The 19,895-nt window shown below is 50.2% G+C and overlaps 1 protein-coding gene across 1 annotated transcript in view; it reads left to right on the top strand.

The window, feature by feature from the left end:
- Positions 1–8,537: 8,537 nt before the first annotated feature.
- Positions 8,538–19,895, top strand: part of CAPN8 (calpain 8) — a 36,251-nt gene continuing 24,893 nt past the window's right edge. Inside the window, 2 exon segments of the mRNA XM_053913104.2 lie at positions 8,538–8,907; positions 10,904–10,973. Coding sequence (XP_053769079.1) covers positions 8,671–8,907; positions 10,904–10,973 — 307 coding nt within the window. The 5' untranslated portion in view covers positions 8,538–8,670.

Genomic DNA, 19,895 nt, shown 5'->3' with positions numbered 1-19,895 from the left:
GCCATGTGGTTCACTGCAAAGTTTCCTCTTTCCCGACCAGGAGGAAGGGGGCCTCCCTCGTCCTTCATCCACTTCTCCATTCTCCGTTCTCTCTCTTGAATTGCCAGCCCACGCCACCGTGAAGCTGAGAACGACTCACCAGTGTTCCAACTTTGTTTGTAGTGTTTGTGGTCTTAACTGAGTATAGTATATGCTCCAAATGCTATTGGCAACATTTCTTGGGTTAGTTCTTCTTTTCTTCCCTTTCCAGGAGGCCCTGAGTCTGAAATCTGTTTAGCATAGGGACTGGTTCTGCTCCCCTTTGCTAGAGCTTTACTAACAAGACTTCACCTTTTTTGCACGAGATGCCTATGTAAATAGAAGTATCACATATACAAGTAACAGAATGTGAAAATAAAAAAAGCTTGTCTGTTGATACTCTCCCAGGAGGTGTGCATTCACTGTACCAGCGGCTTATTTTCACTAGCTTTGTGCTGTATCCTAACTACACATTAGTTCTTTTCACCCCACGTGGAAAAAGACAGTATCGGCACATGTTAATTAACTCCAGGTATTTTTCTCAGCCTAGAACTCGGAGACATTGACATCCCTCTAGAGGACCCCAGAGAGTGAAAAGCAGTTCCAATCACTAGAGCTGGGCCCTTCAAAACCGGTCTTAAACAAGAGGTTGAGTGTTGCTCCTAATCATTTAATTTTATATGTGGTTCTAGTGCACTTCTGGCATTAAGGGAGATTTCTTTTATGACTCAAATAAATGACATCTAACTTTTAGTTTTTCATAGCTGGGCTGTGTGTATCATTCACATTCGTGTCAGGAACAAATTCTAACAAAACGTAACTCCGGGTAAAACTTGGAGTTTATCTTTAGGCCACTGGTACCCCCCCCACCCCTCCCCCTCCTCTGAATGGTCTTCTCTCTGTTTTCCATGCATGCAGGACCCCGGGCATCTCTTCTTACATATTTTAACACCTCATTTCATAAAAGGATCTAAAATTCATTCACATTAAGGTGTAAATAACTGATAGTAGATTACACTAAGAGTTTTCTCTTCTAACTCCTGTGAGAGAACCAAGTTAGTGGTCCACAACCCTCCCCTTGGGCCAGCTACAGAATTTTAGGGTTCAGTGCAAAATGACAATGTGGCCACATTCATCAAAACTCAGGGGAAAAAGTGCCCTTAAAATACAAAGCTTTTTTTAATTTAAAAATATTTTTTCTTATACAATGTAATACGGGTAATAGTGATACATAAGAATCAACATAAACTTTTTGAATTGCAAAAAAACACCGTTATTAGTGTCATAATTAGTGTCATAATTTTATATAATGCAATGCATAATAATATTTATTAATTGGTATTATGAACGATTGTAAGAGTTTTCGGGCTCATTGTCTGCAAATTTGTACGCAGGGCCATCGGAATGTATACTTTCGCGATGGCGAGAGCAGAGCATTAACTAAGCAAGTGTTGGCAGCCGGGCTCTCCAGGAGTAGACGCTGAGATGGAGTGTGATGCACAGGGTGTTTGTTAGGGACCAACGTCTGTGCATGGAAGTGGGAGGGGGCAATGCGATGCAGTTGTGAGAAAGTTTTGGCCTACCCCCCTGGGTGCTCTGGACCACCCGTGGCCCACAGGAGATGCTAGGTCGGCCATGATGTCTTCATGCTCCTGCTCCCATCCGCCCTCAGCTGGCTGCCTGTCTCCTCACGGTGTCACTGGACACGTGTCTCTAGCCCAGTGGCATTTCCCTGGGGGCGATTTTGCCTCTCAGGGAACACTGGGCAATGTCTGGATATTTTTGGCCGTTACGACTGCAGGCATACCACTGACATGTAGTAAGTGGGGACCAGGGAGGCCGCTGAACATGCCGTAATGCACAGAACAGCCCCCCCACCCCCAAAGAATTAGCGGGTCCAAAATGTCGATAGTATAGACATTGAAAAACCCTGCTTAACCTTTTATTTTTTCTAAAAAGGCAGTAAGATCTAGATGCTTGATTCAATTCTGGTTCATTTTTGGAGACGGGATAGGAGCCTTCACCGGTGGGCCTGTGTTGTACGTCCCGTTGTATCAGATAAGGAGGCAAAACATCTCATTTCCTGTGATGTACAGATTTGTGTGTTTAGGTGTTGTCGGCCTGATCCGTTCATTGTAAAGGTCCTTATTAGCCGTTAACCTGAGAGTTTCATCATTCAGGCAGGGCCGAAAAATGGTGACTTCTAATTCCATCACTTGTTTTCCTATTAGCTGCATTTCTTCTGTAAAGAGAAGCGTTGCCTTACCCACTGCTGACCCTGAAATGCAGTCCACGCACGAAAGGCAGGGTACGCGCACGACTCTTTTCCTTTATCCATTTTCAGAATGCCCTAGTCATAAAAAGATGTGTTTAAAATATTCTTTATATGTGTTTTCAGAAAAACCAGCTGGCAGCCACCCTCTGAGGAGCAAAACAGGGAAAGAGCGTTACTATGCAGACGACGGGGGTACCAAGCCCTTGGCTTTATTCGAATCCACAAGGCCTGTTGGGACGAAACGGGGCGCTAGGGGGCAGCAGAGACCACCAGCTGCGGGAGCCAGCCCAGCTTGGCTTTGATACCTTGCCCCTGGCTGTTGCTGTTCCTGTCTTTAAGGTCAGCTAGCTAGAATCTCAGCTGGTCTGAGAGGCAACATCCGGGTCATGACCGCCAGGAGGGGCAGGGGCTCTCTCTGGTGCACCTGTCTTGGCTACCTGCCGCTGCAGGAGTGTCTCACCTGGGACCAGCAGCGGGAACCCAGAGGCCCCGTGGGGGTCTCTCTGTGACAAGAAAGTAGCCTCCGCGGAGCTCAACTCCCAGGGTGCATTCCGTATGTTTGGAAGTGGTCATTTGTCTCTTTAAACATATGGTGTTTATAGTGTCCATATGGTATCTTGCATAACAACAGAGGCTTTCAGGTAAGACAAGCCTGGGTTTGAATCCTGGTTCTGCAACTTATGAAATGTGTGATGACGCTCAGCTTTTGCACCTGTGAGACGTGGGTTGGTGATAGTTGCTGATGCACAGGGTTGTTGCTGAAACCGAAGCTTTTGTTAAGTAAAGAGCTTGGTCCCAGGCCGAGGTTTGGAGCGTGTGTATGCGCGCATGCGCAGTATCCACAAAGGCGCGCCCCTTACCTTTTCCCGGGAGCATGAAATGAGAGTCCTCAGGATACCCCAATACTTAAATTCTTATAATTATATCCACCTCGGGCTTCATTATACTCTCCCTCGCCAATCCAAAAATGCAAGAGATCAAGCCTGACTGTAACTTGCGCGTTTAGCTAGTTATTCATTCATCAAACGTGAACATCTGTTATGTCTCGGGTGTCAGTGGGTGGGCCACAGAAAAGGGGTTTGAGATAATGGGGAGACAGAGACACAGCGATGAGACACGCAGTCTTGCCTGCAAGAAAATTCAACTCTAATGGGAAGAATGAAGGAGATACGCAACCAGGAAGCAAACCAGTGATTACGATGTGATATGACGTATAGGATGGCCTTTAGCTCAGGATCCCTTCTGGAGGAGTGACATGTGAACTTAACCTGGGGAGATGAGTCACGGCCAAGCAGAAAGAGGACAGGGTGACCGTCATTTCAGTAGAGGGAGCAGGGGTCAGGCGGGTCAAAAGGCATGGTGGGTTTGGGGGAGTTTCTCATAGTTCTGCAGGGAGGAAGCAAGGGCGGGCAGGGTTGCTATGGTGACGGGGCAGGGGCAGGGGAGGCAGGGTGAGGGTCATGGTGTTGTGCCTTTGAGTTGGAATGCCATCTTTAAGGGGCATTGAAGTACTTCCTGTGGCAGAATCTGACTGGAGATCGCAAGGAGTTGAGAAATTTGGAAGGCAAGTGCCATCAATGAGCAGGGCTGGGAGGGACAAAGAACGGTACTGAAGCCGAGGTTTGGGGGATGGGGATGGGTAGGAGAAACACTGCACAGGACATGTGTTCAAACAGTAACCATGGGAATGCTCCACATCCACGTTTTGTAATCAACCTTGAGAAATTGCTAGTAAGTCCTAGTAAGCACCTGGGTATTCCAGGTCAGCTTGGGCCATTCCTCTGAAGTTTGCAGGGAATTGGAAGTTAACAAGAAGCTGTGAGCTTTTCGTCCTTTGCCTTCCCTCTGACAACCCAGTGGGGAATTCAGGGTCCTCTTTATCCTCGTGAGGGGGCAGCTGGGGATGAGGAACGTGGCTGTTCCCTGCGGTCTGCGTGGCAGAGATGACCGAGGGGCTGTCGACACCCTCCTCCCAACCTGTTTGACTCCCGGCTCTGCGGCGGCACCATTGATGTGGCATTCCAGTGTCTCTGGGCAGGATTTCCAGCCCACAACTACCTCCCCCCAGCCCACAACTATCTCCCCCCAGCCCACAACTCCTCCCCCTCTGCCTGATGTGGGAATTCCCCCTCCCCCCACTGTTAAAGTTCAACATTGGATCAATTATAATTGTCAGTTCATGACACATTCTCATCTTTCATCCACTCTTGGTTCACTTTCATTTCCTGAATTTATTATTAATAGTATAATGAACTCCCCCTATGTACCCACCACCCCATCCAGGAATGAAAACATTACCTAAAACTTACATCTCTCTGTGCCTTCTCCCACCCCACCCACCCCTCTTCAAGATGGAAAAGACAACTATTCTGATCTTTGTGTTTATCGTTCCTCTTTTGGTGTGTTTATGGATCTCCCTCTTCTGGATATTTCCTACAACTGGAACCATTCAGCGTGAGGCCTTTGGTAACGGGCTTCTTTCACTGAGCATAATGTTTTTAGGGTTCGTCCATGTTGTGGCACGTGTCAGCATGCCATTCCTTTTTTATGGCTGTATAATAGTCCATTGTGTGGCCACACCCATTTGGCTTAGCCATTCACCCATTGATGGACATTTGGGTTGTTTCCACGTTTTTGGCTATTATGAACAACTCTATTAGGAAGGCGGCTTTGAGAACAAGTTTTTGGGTGGACTTGTATTTTCAGGTCTTTCAACCCCCTGGGGTGGAATGGTACTTGGAGTTACAGTGTGAGCAGCTGCCGGAATGTTTTCCAATGCTGCTGCACCGTTTTACCTTCCCACCAGCGATGCATGAGAACTCTGTACCACCCTCGACTTCGGATGCATCCCCGCTTGCCTTAGAATTCCCAAGTGGGGAGGCCCGGGCGTGAGCCGCTGCCCGCTTTCTCTCACCCTCTCCCCAAGTCATAGCTACGCGCAGCAACGAGCCCTGCAAACTCTAACGGTCTGAGACGCACGCTTGGGCCTCTGGCTCACTTGTCTTCCTTGCTGAGGAGTCAATGAGGCCTTGGTACTTGCAGCTGTGGAACGGCGTGGTGGATGAAGCTCAGCTGGTGTGCATCCCAAAGGGAGCTGTGCTCACCTGTGCTAGTTACCAGAGCATCATTGTTATGCCATTGGCAGCCCCTGGGTGTGTTTCTGCCTGGCCTCCTCTGCCTCAGTCACGGATCCTGGGCTTCCTGTGGAGCCGGTGTTGGCTCCACAGGTGTCTGGGGCGTGAGGCTGGGGCAACCTCTGTCCAGGTTGGTAGAGCCAGCAAGTGCAGGCTGATTCCTCCTGGGTGCCCAGCTGGGCAGGGAGACGCTCACCTCGGCTCGGGAGGGGCCCAGGGAGCAGAGACCGGTCCCACCTCCACTGGCGTTGCTCTTTGTGACTCGGGAAATGAAGGCTCTGTTTGTGGGGCTCAGACCTGCCTGCCTAGGTGAGGAAGGTTTGTTTGTGCAGCATCTGGTGGTGATGGGTGGGGGTATTTAGGCAGGTGGGGTAGGAAGGAAGGAGATCGAATCCGGGAGGGTTCCCTCTGAGATTGGATGGAGGGAAGGCTGGTTCATTTTAGCCTTAGTTCCGGGAGGCGTAGGGGAGAAACGGAGGCAGGGAAAACATCCCGAGAGCTCTTTGCCAATTAACTAATGGCCTGACCTGGCAGCGTCAGGCCCATTTACCTGGTGTGCATATATCCAGCCACTGGGCGTCTCATATCTGTGGGTGCTCACTCATTCCACAAATATTTATTCAGTCTTTACTGCACGCCTGGAGCTTTCTAGGCCCCAGCGATATAGTGATGAGCAGTCCTCGCGGAGCTCAGAGGCTGGTGAGGTGGAGAGACATTAATTAAATAGTTATTGGGCCAGGTGTGGCAAGCTTCTCTGGGTGCATTATCTCAGGATAATGGTAGGAGGGGGGTGACTTCATGCAGGGGCCCAGAAAGCCTTCCGGGGGGGCACTCGGGGTCTAAAGGATGAGTCGGGGTGGGGAGAAGAGCATTTCTGGCAGAGGGCACAGCAGACGCAAGACCCTGGAATGGGACAGAGAGCCACATTCTAGGACCCAAAGGACAGCCAGGAGGTGGAGAGCAGAGAGGGAGGAGCGTGGCAGAGGAGGTGGGGAGGGCAGAAAGGGCCGGTCTGCTTAGGGTCTTAAGGTCCCTGCAGACCCCTGCCTGTGCTTTTCCTAGGACCAGTGGTTGGCCTTGGGGGTTTGAAGACTAGAAGCAACAGGGTCAGATTTTTTTTAATTGTATTTTTTCCACTCTTCCACCCTCCCTGCCCCATGACATGGCCAGATTTGTGTTTGAAATGGAGTTACTCTGGGTGGAGTAACATGGTTCACGGGCGTCAATCACAAGCTCAGAGAATTAGGCGGCAGATCCCAAGGTAAAAACACATATTCATTCCTTTCCCCCAGAGTTGCGAGAGTCGTCCTGGAATCCAATGTGCTTAAGAGGGTGCTGTGTTCCTTGGACGGAGTTGTGTTTCTGGTTTTAAAGGAGAATGGGGCCGCCCAAGTGAGACCAGGGTCCACTTTGGGGTTGGCGAGAATGCAGCTGTGGACGGTGGATGAGCTTGATGGCAGGGTTGATATTAAAGCGGGGGTCAGTGGTGCTGAGCTGGGGTGCCCTGAGGGGCCAGGGCCATAGCCCAGTCCTTCTGATGCATGCTTCAGCCTCTGAAGGGCACTTAGGCCTTGCCTTTCTGATGCGACCTGAGAAACCCAGTTTTATCCTGGGTGCAGGGGGAGAAGACCCCGCTTCGTGCCTGCCCAGATCAACTCACCTAGACTGTCACCTGAGCTTCCCTCCTAGACTGTCATTGGCTGACACGGGTGGGACTGTGGACCCCTGCATGAGCATTATCTCCAGGATGATGGTTTAAAAGCTGCAGACACCCGGGTCTTCCCACAGATCCCCTGAGTCAGACCTCCTTTGGGAGGGGGGAACAGCGCTAGGAACTCAGAGAGAGAATCAGCACCTTCAGCAAGGGCTTCTTAGACACACTGTGTTCGATTCCTGTGGCTGCCGCAACAGAGGATCCCCAGCTCGGTGGCTTGAAACACCATGAATACGTTCTCACAGTTTTGGAGGCCAGAATTGCAAAGACCAAGGTGTGGGAAATGCCACGCCCCCTCCTGCCATTCTAGAGGAGGGTCCTTCCCTGAGACCTCCAGCTTTTGGTGGCTGCTGGCCTTCCTTGGCCTAATTGTATCTGCGAAGGTCCTTTTTCCAAAGGAAGCATTATTTATGGATTCCAGAGATTAGGACTCAGTACCTCTGGGGGAACCCTTTCCAACTTGCCACACACCAAGGTTCAAAAATCACTAATGTGTTGGCCCTGGCCAGGCAGCTCAGTTGGTTGGAGCATATCCGCATGTGCCAAGGTTGTGGGTTTGATCCCTGGTCAGGGCACATATAAGACTCAACCAATGAATGCATAAATAAGGGGAGCAACAAATTAAAAAAAATCACTGATGTGGTCCACACCCTTGGGGTAGACTGGGCCTAGGGGATTGGAGCCACAAAAGAGGGGTCAATACAAGGTCGCAGAGCCCGTGACTCCCTCCTGAAATGCGAACCTAAGAGCCTCAGGTCCTAGGAATAATGGCAGCTGACTTGTACCGAGCGCTTCTTCTGTATTAATCTAAGCAAGTGACATGTCCTCTCTTGTCACTCTTCCAAACAACCTTACGAGGTAGGTCCTGCTATTATCTTCCATTTTACAGGGGAGAAAATTAAGGGGAAGAGAGGTTACACTACTTGCCGAAGGTGATAGAGCTGATTGCTGGTGGAGCTGGGACCTCTGACCTGGGCAGAGGTCAGAACCTCGTGTGTGGCTGGAACAACGTCCAGTTGGGTTTGCTCTGATCCACTCTGCGAATCACCCCTTTCCAGCATCTTTAACACACAGATATGGAGCCAAACTTGTCTGGAAAGAAAGGAGGCCCGTGGAACCCCTTGCCTCCACCCTGATCAGCCCCTACAAAGCCTCGGTGAATCCTTGCCTCACGCTGCAGACAGTTCTCAGCCCACAGGCCCAAGGGGAGGCAAGCTGGTCTTGCACAGAGGGGAGGACAGCTAAGATCCTAATGAAATTTCTTAGGTTGATGGCCTGGGAGGGAGCCTGGAAGTTTCCTAGCCTCCAAATTGCCTGCTGGAAGGCAGACACCCTGTCCATTCACACCTTGCGTACATATTTGCTCCTGGCCGTGCGTGACTCACTTCTCTGTGGAGCAGCGCCTCCGGTGAAAAGTTTACCTGCTCCACCTCCCCTCCACCCTGCCTTATAGCTCCCTTCCCAGCGGAGCTGGCCTCGGAGAGCACCAAGCAACCCTGCCCTCCTGTCCTCCCCGTGCACCCACGGCCATGGCAACCCCAGCAACCCGAGTTTCCAGGCAGCGGGCGTCCACTGAAGGCCTGGGCTCCAACCAGAAAGCTGTGAAGTACCTGGGCCAGGACTTTGAGACCCTCAGGCAGCAATGCTTGGACTTGGGGGTCCTGTTTAAGGACCCAGAGTTCCCAGCGTGCCCATCAGCCTTGGGCTACAAGGACCTGGGACCCCACTCCCCACAAACTGAAGGCATTGTCTGGAAGCGGCCCCCGGTAAGGAGACGGCCTCGTTATCAAGTGTCAGACGGGACGGAGGGCTCTCACTTGTGGTTGGAAGTAGTTGGTGGGGAAGGAGTGGCTCTGGGTCCTAAATTCCTGGATCCCATGTTTCAGAACACCTCTCTCCCATTAAAAATCTTTTCCAGAGGCTCTGGGGTTGGAGGGAAGAGAACGCATGGGCTTTGGGACCAGACAAGTTAGATTTGAATCCCGGCTCTGCCCAGGGGGTCTTGGACAGCTGGCCTCTGGGGGCCTTAGTTTTCTCATCTGCAAATTGGTGCTACTGGCACCTTATTTCTCGGGGTTGATATGAGGACTGGAGAGAAAGCTCAGCAAAGTGCCTGGCCTGCATCAGGCACAGACAGCATGGCGGGAAACGGATAGGCCCCTGGGCCAGCGAACACGGAGCAAGTCCATGCTCGGTGTAAATGGCGACATGGATGCAGAAAGGTACAGGGCTGCTTAAGGTCATGAACTGTGTCGTTGCCCCACCTGGGCTGGTGAGTGGTGGGGGGTGGGGTTATGGGTCTGTGAATGCAGATGGAACTCAGGGGCTCCTGGATGTAGTCGCGGGTCACGGGTCCCACCCCAAACTCAAGGGCAGAGAATGGAGAGCCATCCTCCCCAAACCTATCATGTCCATGAACTACCACCAGGGGGCCCCCATCGAGTGACTGAGCCTCAGGGATAGGAGCCCCCTCTGCAGCGTGCAGTGAGGATGGAGGTAATCTGTTCAGCACTGGGCTGAGTATGTGCCTACCTCGCTGGTGATGACGAAGGAGGTGGCGGCAGCCCCGGGTCTCCTGAATGTGCACAGCCTGAGCTCCTGAAATGCCCAGCGTGGACTATCGGTTCCAGTCTAATGCCCCTGGGGAGCGGGCTTCCAAGCTGCCATTGCCCCTGAGAATGTGCGGTTGAAGTCACTTCCTGCCTTGGATTCCCACCAATGCCCAAGTTTCTCCCGAACCCGTTCCTCAGAGGGGGACACAAGCAAAGCTCGAGCCATGTGCATTGTGACCCTGCCCTGAGTCACGGTCCCTGTCACTACTGAAGAGACTGGGTTGTTAATCAGGAAGACAAAAACAGTGCCCCGAGTGTGGGCAGGCGGGGGCCTGCTGGCCTCTTTAAAACCTCTTTGGCTGCCAGATTACTTTGTATCTCTGATCTGAGCTGCCACAGAAGTTCAGCCATGCAGAGAAGACTTCGGGAATGTTCTCAGGCACAAGGAGATGCTGTCTCATTACAAGGCAGAGGACATTGCGTGGCCCCTGAGAGGTTCACATTAGTCATGGTGTTGGTGGTGGTTTCTTCCCCGGGGAAGGGGGTGCATTTTGAATTATGCTAAGAATAACGTGGTAAAATGAACATCCCCTCTCCTTATAATCCTCTTAGCGCCGTTTTGGTTATAACCCCTGAACGCGTTTCTGGCCTTTGCAGACCGCTCTGTCTTCCAAACCAAACTTGAAATTTTAGCAGAACTTGGTAGGCTTATGGGACGTGAGTCTAACGAACTTATGTCACATGATGAGTGTGACGTGGGTGACTGACTGTACAGCTCCGGGGAGTGGTTTGGGAGGTGTCAGCGTGTCCCATCATTAGGAGTGGAAGCCACGAGGTGAGTGGCGTCCCCAAGAGAGAATGCTTAGGGTAGGCCATTGCTGGATGGAGTGGGATCGCCGCAGGGGGCTGAAGACCTGGCCAGGGGTTCCCTGACCCTTAGGGGTGAGCTGAGCAGAGGAGCCCTTGGAGGGGACTGAGGAGGGGCATTGGGAGGGGTGAGGAGAAAGTCAGCAAACACACCAGCAAAAGGCGCATGAGGCTGCAGGAGCAGAGAGAGGAGAGCCTTCAGCGGTAACGCGAAGGGTGCACAATCCGTGAGCCCCTCGGCTGCTTCGAGGTCTGAATTCAGTGACCCTGAAGTCCTCTTGACCCCTGTTGACACCATCCCTGGATATCTTATGACTTGTATTTTGTCCCAAATTGCTTTCAGGAATTGTGCCCCAGCCCCCAGTTTATCGTTGGCGGAGCCACACGCACGGACATTTGTCAGGGCGGTCTCGGTGAGTAACCGGGGATTGTTTGGGGGCAGGGCAGCGTGTGTGTGATGAGTAACGTCAGATGAAGCTGTTCGACTGGACCGACGGCAGTCACCTTTAAATGGACATAATTCGCCCTGGGAAACGGCCATGTCTGTACAATTAGGAGCTGTCCTAATAGGTGCTTTTATAATTAGTAAGAAAACAAGGATCCCATCTTTTTCGCCAAGCTTTCTTTCACAGCCCCTGGATTTTAGGATTAAGAAGACCCTCCCCTTCCCAACCTTTCATATTCCCTCCAATCAGGGGCAGTTATGCTTTGGAAATAACGTATTGTGTTTTGTTTTATAAGTTCTAACCTCAAGCCAGATGCTCTCGATCCCCTAACCAAGCCTCACCGTCGAGCTGGGCCACACTGACATTTTAGGGGACACTGTGGCTCTGAATGGAAGTCTTGGGGCTTCCAAACTGCCATCCAGTGGCAGCTACAAAATATGGAACTGGAAATGAAAGCCTCGAGGAGACAAACCCTGTGCCTGGCGCACACCAGTGAAACAGACGCAATCTCGGCATCCACAGGGACCCGCTGACCTTTCTCTTTCAGGAGGTTCCCCCTCCACATCCCAGCCGGGAAAGCCTGCTTTCAAACAGCTGGAAACCTTGCCGATTTTGGAAAATCACAGTGCACTTTGCCTTAGATGCCTCCAACGTTCTCTCCTTTAAAGAGTATAGCAAACATCCCCGCAGCCAGAGCTCTCGGAGTGTGAGGATAAAGCAGTGAGAACGACTCAGGGCGCCGCAGGCAAACGTGTGCGCCCTCCGCCAGAACCCCGGCCTTTGCGGCAGGGCTCACAGGGGGGACCCAGCTGATCTTGTGGTCCTGGGTGCGAGGCGAGCCTTTCTCTCCCTGCTAAATGCTTCGCCTCATTTCGTATGTGTGTCTCACGGAAGCACCACTTGCCATCCACGCTTTTAACAGCGCCTCATTAGCGATGTTTTCACTTTGGGAAAGGTATTTAATGAGTGTCTTTGAATTGATCACTTGGATAGCGCTTCCTTTGAATAGTTTTAAGCAAAGAGAAAAGAGGGTTTCTGAAAAGAGGCCCGAGTGTTACCATGGTGAGCGCGCGCTGCCCATGGCCCTGAGCCGGTGGCTCAGAGTGTAGGAAACAACCCAAACCAACCTACAGAATCCAGCCCCCACCAAAGTCAAGGGTGGGGGGCTGGCCATGGGGGCCGCCCTTGGCTGGGTGAGCCCAGCCGCCAGAGGTGGTGGTTTTTTTTGTTGTTGTTGCTGTTTTTAATCAGGGTCACTGGAACCTCTTTTTAAATTTATTTATTGATTGATTTTAATTTTCCATGACATTGGGCATTCAACATTATGTTAGTTCCAGGTGTACAGCGTAGGGTCAGACATTTATGTGACTTATGAAGCGACACCCCCCATACGTCCCGCACCCACCGGGCACCGTACCTGGTATCACAGTATTACTGCCCGTGCCCCCCTGTGCCCTGTTCTGGGGCGGTGATTTTCACTGGACAGAGCCTAAAGGGGCTGTGGTGTCCAGCTTCCTGAAGGGGCCAGGTGCTTGGGATGGGCCTTAGGGCCTGTCGACCACAGGGAGCCTGGACAAGCAGAAAGTGGGTGCCCACCGTGCCAGGGTGGAAGCCCGTGGCTGAGTCACAACCACCTGTGTGGCTGTGAGGTCTGAGCCAGGCCTGGCCCTGAGCCGTGGTGGCTTGTGGCAAGATTAGGAGGAGAGATTTCTCACCCAAGAGCAAGGTGGTGTCCCGCGGTACTTGGTAAACCGGGGTGGGATGTGGATTAATGTTTGTTGAATGCTCAGTTGCCTTTTTAGAGTTCAAGGCAGTGCAGTGGGGTCTACTCGAGGTTAAAAAAATTTTTATCATTGTTTTTCAACAGTTGATCTATATAATGAAAATGACACTTCTTTTATAGAGCTTTGTGTTACTACTGTATTTTATGATTACTCTGAATACACAGTTGAAAAATTAAATTAACTGGAGGTTCACAGGGAAAATCTACTCCATTGCTCACTGGCCTGCAACCACTCAAATAAATCCTCTCTGTGTTCCTTTATGCAAAGTCAAGCCAATCTAAATATGTATTCTAATTCTGACCCTTTCTTCCGTGGAAGGCAGCGTACTACAAACACTCTTCGGCACCTTGCCACTATTTTTCATTTAAGAAAACATATTGGAGCCTTGGCTGGGTGGGTTACTTGGTTGGAGCATCATCCTATACACCAAAAAAAAAAGGTTGTGGGTTCGATTCCCAGTCAGGGCCATACCTAGGTTGCAGGTTTGATCCCTGGTCGGGGCGCATGGGGGAGGCAACCGATCGATGTTTCTCTCTCACATTGATGCTTCTCTCCTTCCCCCCCGCCCGTCCTCTCTCTCTGAAATCAAGAAACATAACCTCAGATTAGGTTTAAAATAGAGAGAGAAAATATCTTGGAGATCTTCTCCCCTCAGTGGATGAGAGCTTCGTTCCTTTGTAACCACGCAGAGTCCTGTGCTTCATCGCGACCGATGGGCCACAGTCGATGTGTCGTGTCTCCTGACGGACACTGGCGTTATTTTCTCTCCTGTATAAAGTGTCGCAGAGAATGTCCTTCTCTCTCCATCCTGTTGGGCACCAGCATGTCCGAGTGTGGCTTCGTCCCCCACACAGTAAGCCACGCCTGTGCTGTCCGTCCACCTGCAGGGAAACGCGGAGACGGGCATCGGTGCTGCCGATGGTTGTGAGAAGGCATCGGCCCGGGAACCACTTTAGGTGTAAGTGGGCCTGACGGATGTCAGTCCACAACCACAGACGACCGTGGTCTCTGAGGACAGGAATTTCGACACCAGCTGCCTGCAGGAAGAAGGAGCAGATTTTCTCCTTTAACGAGTGAGGAACAGGGACTTCCAGGACCTAGACGGAATGAGAGGGCTTTCTGAATGACAAGTGCCACAGTGGTTATCCAAACTCTTGATCTAGTGGTGGCTTATTTTCCATGCTGAGCGGGATTAGCAGCGAGGTAAGCTTTCCTTTGAAGGCTTTGGTGAGGACTGGGGTTTCTCTGTCTTTATCCGGCCTTCCCTGCCTATTTTTCCCTCTCAATCTTTTTTTTTTAAAGATCTTACTTATTAATTTTTAGAGAGAGGGGAAGGGAGGGAGAAAGAGAGGCAGAGAAACATCAATGTGTGATTGCCTCTCATGCGACCCCACTGGGAACCTGGCCTGCAACCCGGGCATGTGCCCTGACTGGGGATCGAACCAGCGACCCTTTGGTTCTCAGGCCGGCACTCAGCCCACTGAGCCACACCAGCAAGGGCTCCCTCTCAGTCTTATATCCGTGTGTGTTTTGTGCTCCTGTGTGCTTATCTCTTCCACGCTCCTTTCTGCCTTGACCTGATTTTACTCTTCACCTCTGTAGGCTTGATGTCGTTCTCATCTTTGTTGTCTTTATTGAATAGAGTTTTATACTCTATGTTCTTGTCTTGGAAAGGGAATGACTGGCCCATTTCGCATGTCTCTAAAGGCAAAGAACCAACAACGATGACAAATTCAGGTGGCATCTGTGATACAGCCCTCACAGGGATTTTCCTCTGTGAGTCAGCAGTGCCCTGCGGGAGGTCCCCGCCCTTCTGGAACAGGGGCCAGGTGCACACTGCTCTCAGCAGTAGGGACTGGGGTCAGCATCTTTCAATGCACTCTTCGGGAACCTTTTGATCTGTAGCCCTCTTCAAGGACTGGTGAGAAGTCAATCAATTCACTAGGACTGAATGGTTACTTTTAATGAGCAATCAGAGGAAGCCTCCATGAACTTAAAGGGCCAAACCCACTCTTTGATTCTGGAAAGCCACAGGGCCAGACATCCAGGAAGCAGAAGAACAGCAGGCAACAGTTTCTTACTGCCCAGTCCTATGCAACATAGAGCAAGTTTGCTTTTGCTAACAGGGTCTTTTCCTACTTGTGAGGGTTCCCCTTCTTTGTGGCATATATGTTCCCTTTATCTTTATTCTTAGTGCTCAGTGCCCTCCTGTTTGATCCCACTATCATCACTGTCTTGTCTACTATGAGGAAAGGGTCAAAGACAGCCATTTACCCTTTAGTATGAATTTGAGCCAGTGGGTTATGAGCATTGTTTCAAGAAGAGCATGAAAGTGTTCTATTGTTACATCTTTTGTTACACTACCCCTCTCTAGTTTATTTTTATTTATTGATTTTTAGAGAGAGAGAGAGAGAGAGAGAAACATTGATTTGTGGTTCTACTTATTTAGGCATTTACTGGTTGATTCTTTTATGTGCCCTAACTGGGGATTAAACCTGCAACCTTGGTGTATTGGGATGATGCTCTACCCAACTGAGCTCCCCGGCCAGGGCTAACCCCTTACCGACGTATTTCCTTTTGGCGTGAATGCAGGTAACAAAGCACAGCCATAGAAATCACCGATTGTTTTCCCATCACATTGCAGCGGTTACAAATATCTCAGAACACCGTGCCTACTGATCACCGCCTCACAATTATGCCGTTTATCAGGCTCTACTCCACATCTTCTATATAACACTAATAAAGCCACATGAATCTTACTATATTTTTCAAAACATATTTTGATAGCTATCTCAATATACTTTTTATAGACCTATTTGTTATTGTATGCATTTAGAAACATTATTCTGAGATCCGGTTGTGACCTCACTGCACTGCCAGAAGCTCCACATGCAGGAATGTTAGGCTCCTTCCACCAGGGTCTTTGGGGAAATTATGTGGTTTATATTATTATTATTATTATTATTATTTGATGAACCCCGGCCACACCTGCACTGACTGCTGGTTGAAACTGCTTTCTCTGTGGCTGCCTGCCCGCCGACCTGGCCAGGGCCCCCTCAGCCTGAGTTCTGCTTCTTTTCTGTCTCCTTTCGCATCTCTTTGACCTTGGGCTCTGCCCAGGGGGAATTTTCCCAGCCTAACAACACCTGGCTTTCTGTCCACCCTACCCCACCCCACCGGGCTCCCGGGCATTTTTACATCTGAGTTCATGTCACCTTGTCTCTCAACATGTTTGAGGCTGGGAGGGCGCCCTTGCCTTGCCATGGGCCCTCCATCATCCTGTGTTTAATATCTGATGCCCTCGAAGGATCTGTGTGCTCATTGGGAAGCCTCAGGATTCCAGCTCCGATGTGGGAATGCCAGGCCATTTTCAATAATTTTGGGAGGGGACATTTGACAACCTGCCCCTGCACAAACAGAGAAGGACCGCGTTGACCTCACCAGGTGGATTTGAGCCTTGGCCAGAGCAAACGATGAATCTTAGCACTCATCCTTTGCATTTCGTTCTCTGTTAGGTCATGTCTTATTTTTGCATCCAAAGGGCACTAGAATTATAAACTCAGCCAGCACACCCCTTCCTTGAAACTGGCTGTGAGATGTTTTTACAGGAGGCCCAGATGTATTTACTTACTGATGTTGTTTCCTCTCCAGGGGACCAATTCCATTTTTACAGTCTACTAAGAAAATTTCCCCTATACATAGCGTGAATGGTCTGGTCCTGGCGGGGTTGCTAAGTTGGTTGGGGCATTGTCCCAGGTTTGATTCCCAGTCAGGGCACATGCCTAGGTTGCGGGTTCGATCTCTGGTTGGGGCACATAGGGGAGGCAACTGATTGGTGTTTCTCTCTCTCTCTCTAAAAATCAATAAAACATATCCTCGGGTAAGGATTAAAAAATCAGTAAGTAAAGGTCTGTTTTATGCTAAGGGGGAATAGCAGGAAGTCTGGAAGCAGTTTCCTGCCTGAGCCCTCGTCCCTTCAGCAGTGGCTGAAATCGGGTCAGAATTGGCCTGGGTGGCTTCATGAGCAACTGGGAGGAACTTGGAAGTCATTTGAATCAGTTCCCTCAGCTGTGCAGTATTTTTTTGCCCCTTTTCTCCCCACTGATAACATAGAGGGTGAAGCAAGGTGGCGTCTGATCCAGAAGAGGACCAGCCAAGAACTGTTCTCTGCCAAATGCTGCGAGGTGTTCAAGGGCCCTCAGGCCCAGCAGCCCCTCTCTTCTGTCAGGTCTGTGGGCAGCTTCTGGGTAACCATGGGAACCAGAAAGCAGAGATGTGAGCCAGTCCGTGGGGAACCACCAAAGTGGATTATTTAGTGCACTTTATTCTACAGAGTGCAGCTCACAAGGAGTGATTTTGAGGATATAAAAATTATGGTTGCCTTAAGGAATCGCACCACCATTGCTCAGAAAATACCAGTAAGTTTTGGGGCTAGGAATGCTCTTCCTCGCAGGAGCACCCCTGCATCTTTCTCCTCCCCCTGTTCTTCTCCCAGGTGCATTACCTCTGCCTTTCTCTCTGTTAAGGTCGAGAGCCCTTCTTTTGCTTCTGTAACTTGTTTCTGGAGCCCACACAGCCCAGCTCGCTCAGTTCCGCTACCTGTACCTCTACCTCTGTAACTTTCTAAATAACATTTCTCTTATAATTTGAATTAAAAAAATACAGAGCTAATCTTTGAAACTCTATTGGGAACACTCCTCCTAGGGCGACCCCAACACCCCACCCCTGCTGAGACAATGCCGGGGTTGATGTGCTCTGGGGTCCTGCCTCTGGAACAGTGGTGGCTGGCTCTAAGGCAACCACCAAAATGAGGGAGCTGTCCTGGTAAGGTGTGCTGGAGCCTTTGTTTACGAAATACTGGGAGGTGGGGAGCACGTGGCGGCTTCAGGGGTGGCTTGTGGGTGGACGCTTACATGATGGAAGGGACGTGTGGCTCCTCGGACATACTAATTTGTCAGAACCAGGGAGAATTTTTCACGGCTCATTCATTTGTTTTGCAAATATTGGTTCAATGCCTTCTTTGAACAGACTTGCCCTGTCTCTCCTCTCTGGGTAAACAGGGAGGGAGGAAGGTTCCAGGAAGCACAAAGAATATGAACGAAGGTTCCTTCAGTGAGAAAGGGCAGGTCCCCAGGGAGGACATGCAAGGGAATGTGTGGGCTGGAGCACAGAGGGAGCAGGGGGCAGGGATCTTGAGTGGAAAGGGGTCACGAGGACCCTGATGCTGGGCAGGAATTATGGGCTTTATCCCTAAGGGTGACGGGGAAGCACGGACGGGGTGTCAGCAGGGTCGAGTTCAGCCACACTGGCTGCAGGAAGCACCAGACTGCAGACAGCGACACAGAAGCCTCATTCTCTGAGGACAGCGGGTGTTGGAAGGCAGCTGCTGGAAGTAAAACAGAGACTCAAGTTGCTCAGCAGTTTCTTTTAGTTTAATTTTTTATTTGTTTTAAGATTTTATTTATATTTTAGAGAGAGGGAAAGGGAGGGAGAAAGAGAGGGAGAGAAACACCAGTGTGCAAGAGAAACATTGATTGGTTGCCTCTTGCACACCCCCAGCTGGCAACCAGGCCTGAAACCCAAGCATGTGCCCTGACTGGGAATCGAACCTGAGACCTTTGGGTTTGCAGGCCAGCATTCAATCCACTGAGCCACACCAGCCAGGGCAGCAGTTTCTAGAATTATTTTGTTAGTACAGGTCTTTGAAAAATGATACAGAAAAGTACGAAAATGACTTTTTCTTAGACATCACTATACGTATGTAATCATTGCAACTTTGTTCTAAATCTTAGAATAAGCAGTGAACCGCTGGTTGACATTCTGGGGGGATGAGCTTTTCCTGAAAAAGTCACATGACAGAAGGATGTGGCATCTTCCGATTCTCGCTCGACGTTCGAGGCAGAATCATGAGAACGTTCAAAGACTTCGTTCCTTTTCCCAAGTCCTCTTTCCACCCCTCGATGCTCGAACCGTTGCCTTCGGAATTTTCTCTTCCCTTTCTGGCTCACTCCTTCTCTCTGAAGCCCACAAGCACCTCCACATTCTCCTTGGCCAGTAATAACGCTGGGTGTTCAGAGCTCCAAGCTTGACTGTAATGTAGAGAGGAAGTTTTATGAATTTAGAGATTGCTTTTTGTAGCAAAGTCCGACTCAGGATCATTATTTCTTGGTTGACCTAAAACTTTCCCTGGCAGGACAGAGCGATGACTTCACTGTCACAGCTGGGGTGTGTCTCTGTTTTCAAGAAACCCTGAGCCTCCTGATGCAGTGGAGGGGGTTCCAGGAGGTTGTTGTTTGAGTGGAATAAAAAAATATATCAGTTTATTGTTTTAATGAATAGTAAACCCATTGCATATATGATCTAAATAAGGAGGAGGGAAGACAAAGTACAGGTGGTTTCCCCAACTTCCCATGAGGTCAGTGACCCAGGAGACCTCCCCCCACCCTTAGCTGCCAGATTGGCCACACCTCTAATCCATGACCAGCCTGCACTGGAGGGGACTGTGGAGGGGACTTGTCCACCAACATTATTTCCCGGCTTTTTCATCCACCTTATTTACCACTCAAGTTGGATCCAAAAGACTCTTGACTGCTTTAAAAAAATATATGTGGTTATTGATTTTAGAGAGAGAGGAAGAGAGAGAGAGAAGGAGAGAAACATGGATCGGTTGCCTCCCATCTGTGTCCTGACTGGGGATTGAACCTGCAACCCAGGCATGTGCCTGGTTGGAAATCGCACTCCTAACATCTGGTACACGGGATGATGCTCCACCCACTGAGCCACACTGGCCAGGGTGCTCTTGGCTGCTTTTGAACATGAAAACTAGGTTCCCAGATCAAAGCTCTGTCCCCACTGAGAAAAGAACCCAAGTAATAGGCCACAGGCTTCAAGGCAGGTCCCCAAAACAAGCTCCTGAAATATTTCAAGCAACAGAATAAATGTGTATTCTCCCAAGAGGACTCTTTGAAGGGGAACACAGACATTTGGACACATTCCTTAGAAAAAGCATATTTTTCACGACAACCCATTTGCACCTCATACAGTCATGGCAGGAATCCAAGAGCCTGAGTCCCCACTACATCTCCTTGGAGCTCGGTGCTTGCCG

This window comes from Desmodus rotundus, chromosome 10 (assembly GCF_022682495.2).
Source record: "Desmodus rotundus isolate HL8 chromosome 10, HLdesRot8A.1, whole genome shotgun sequence".
NCBI lineage: Eukaryota > Metazoa > Chordata > Mammalia > Chiroptera > Phyllostomidae > Desmodus > Desmodus rotundus.
Note: the sequence above shows the minus strand (reverse complement) of the source record. Positions and strands in the feature narration are given on the sequence as shown.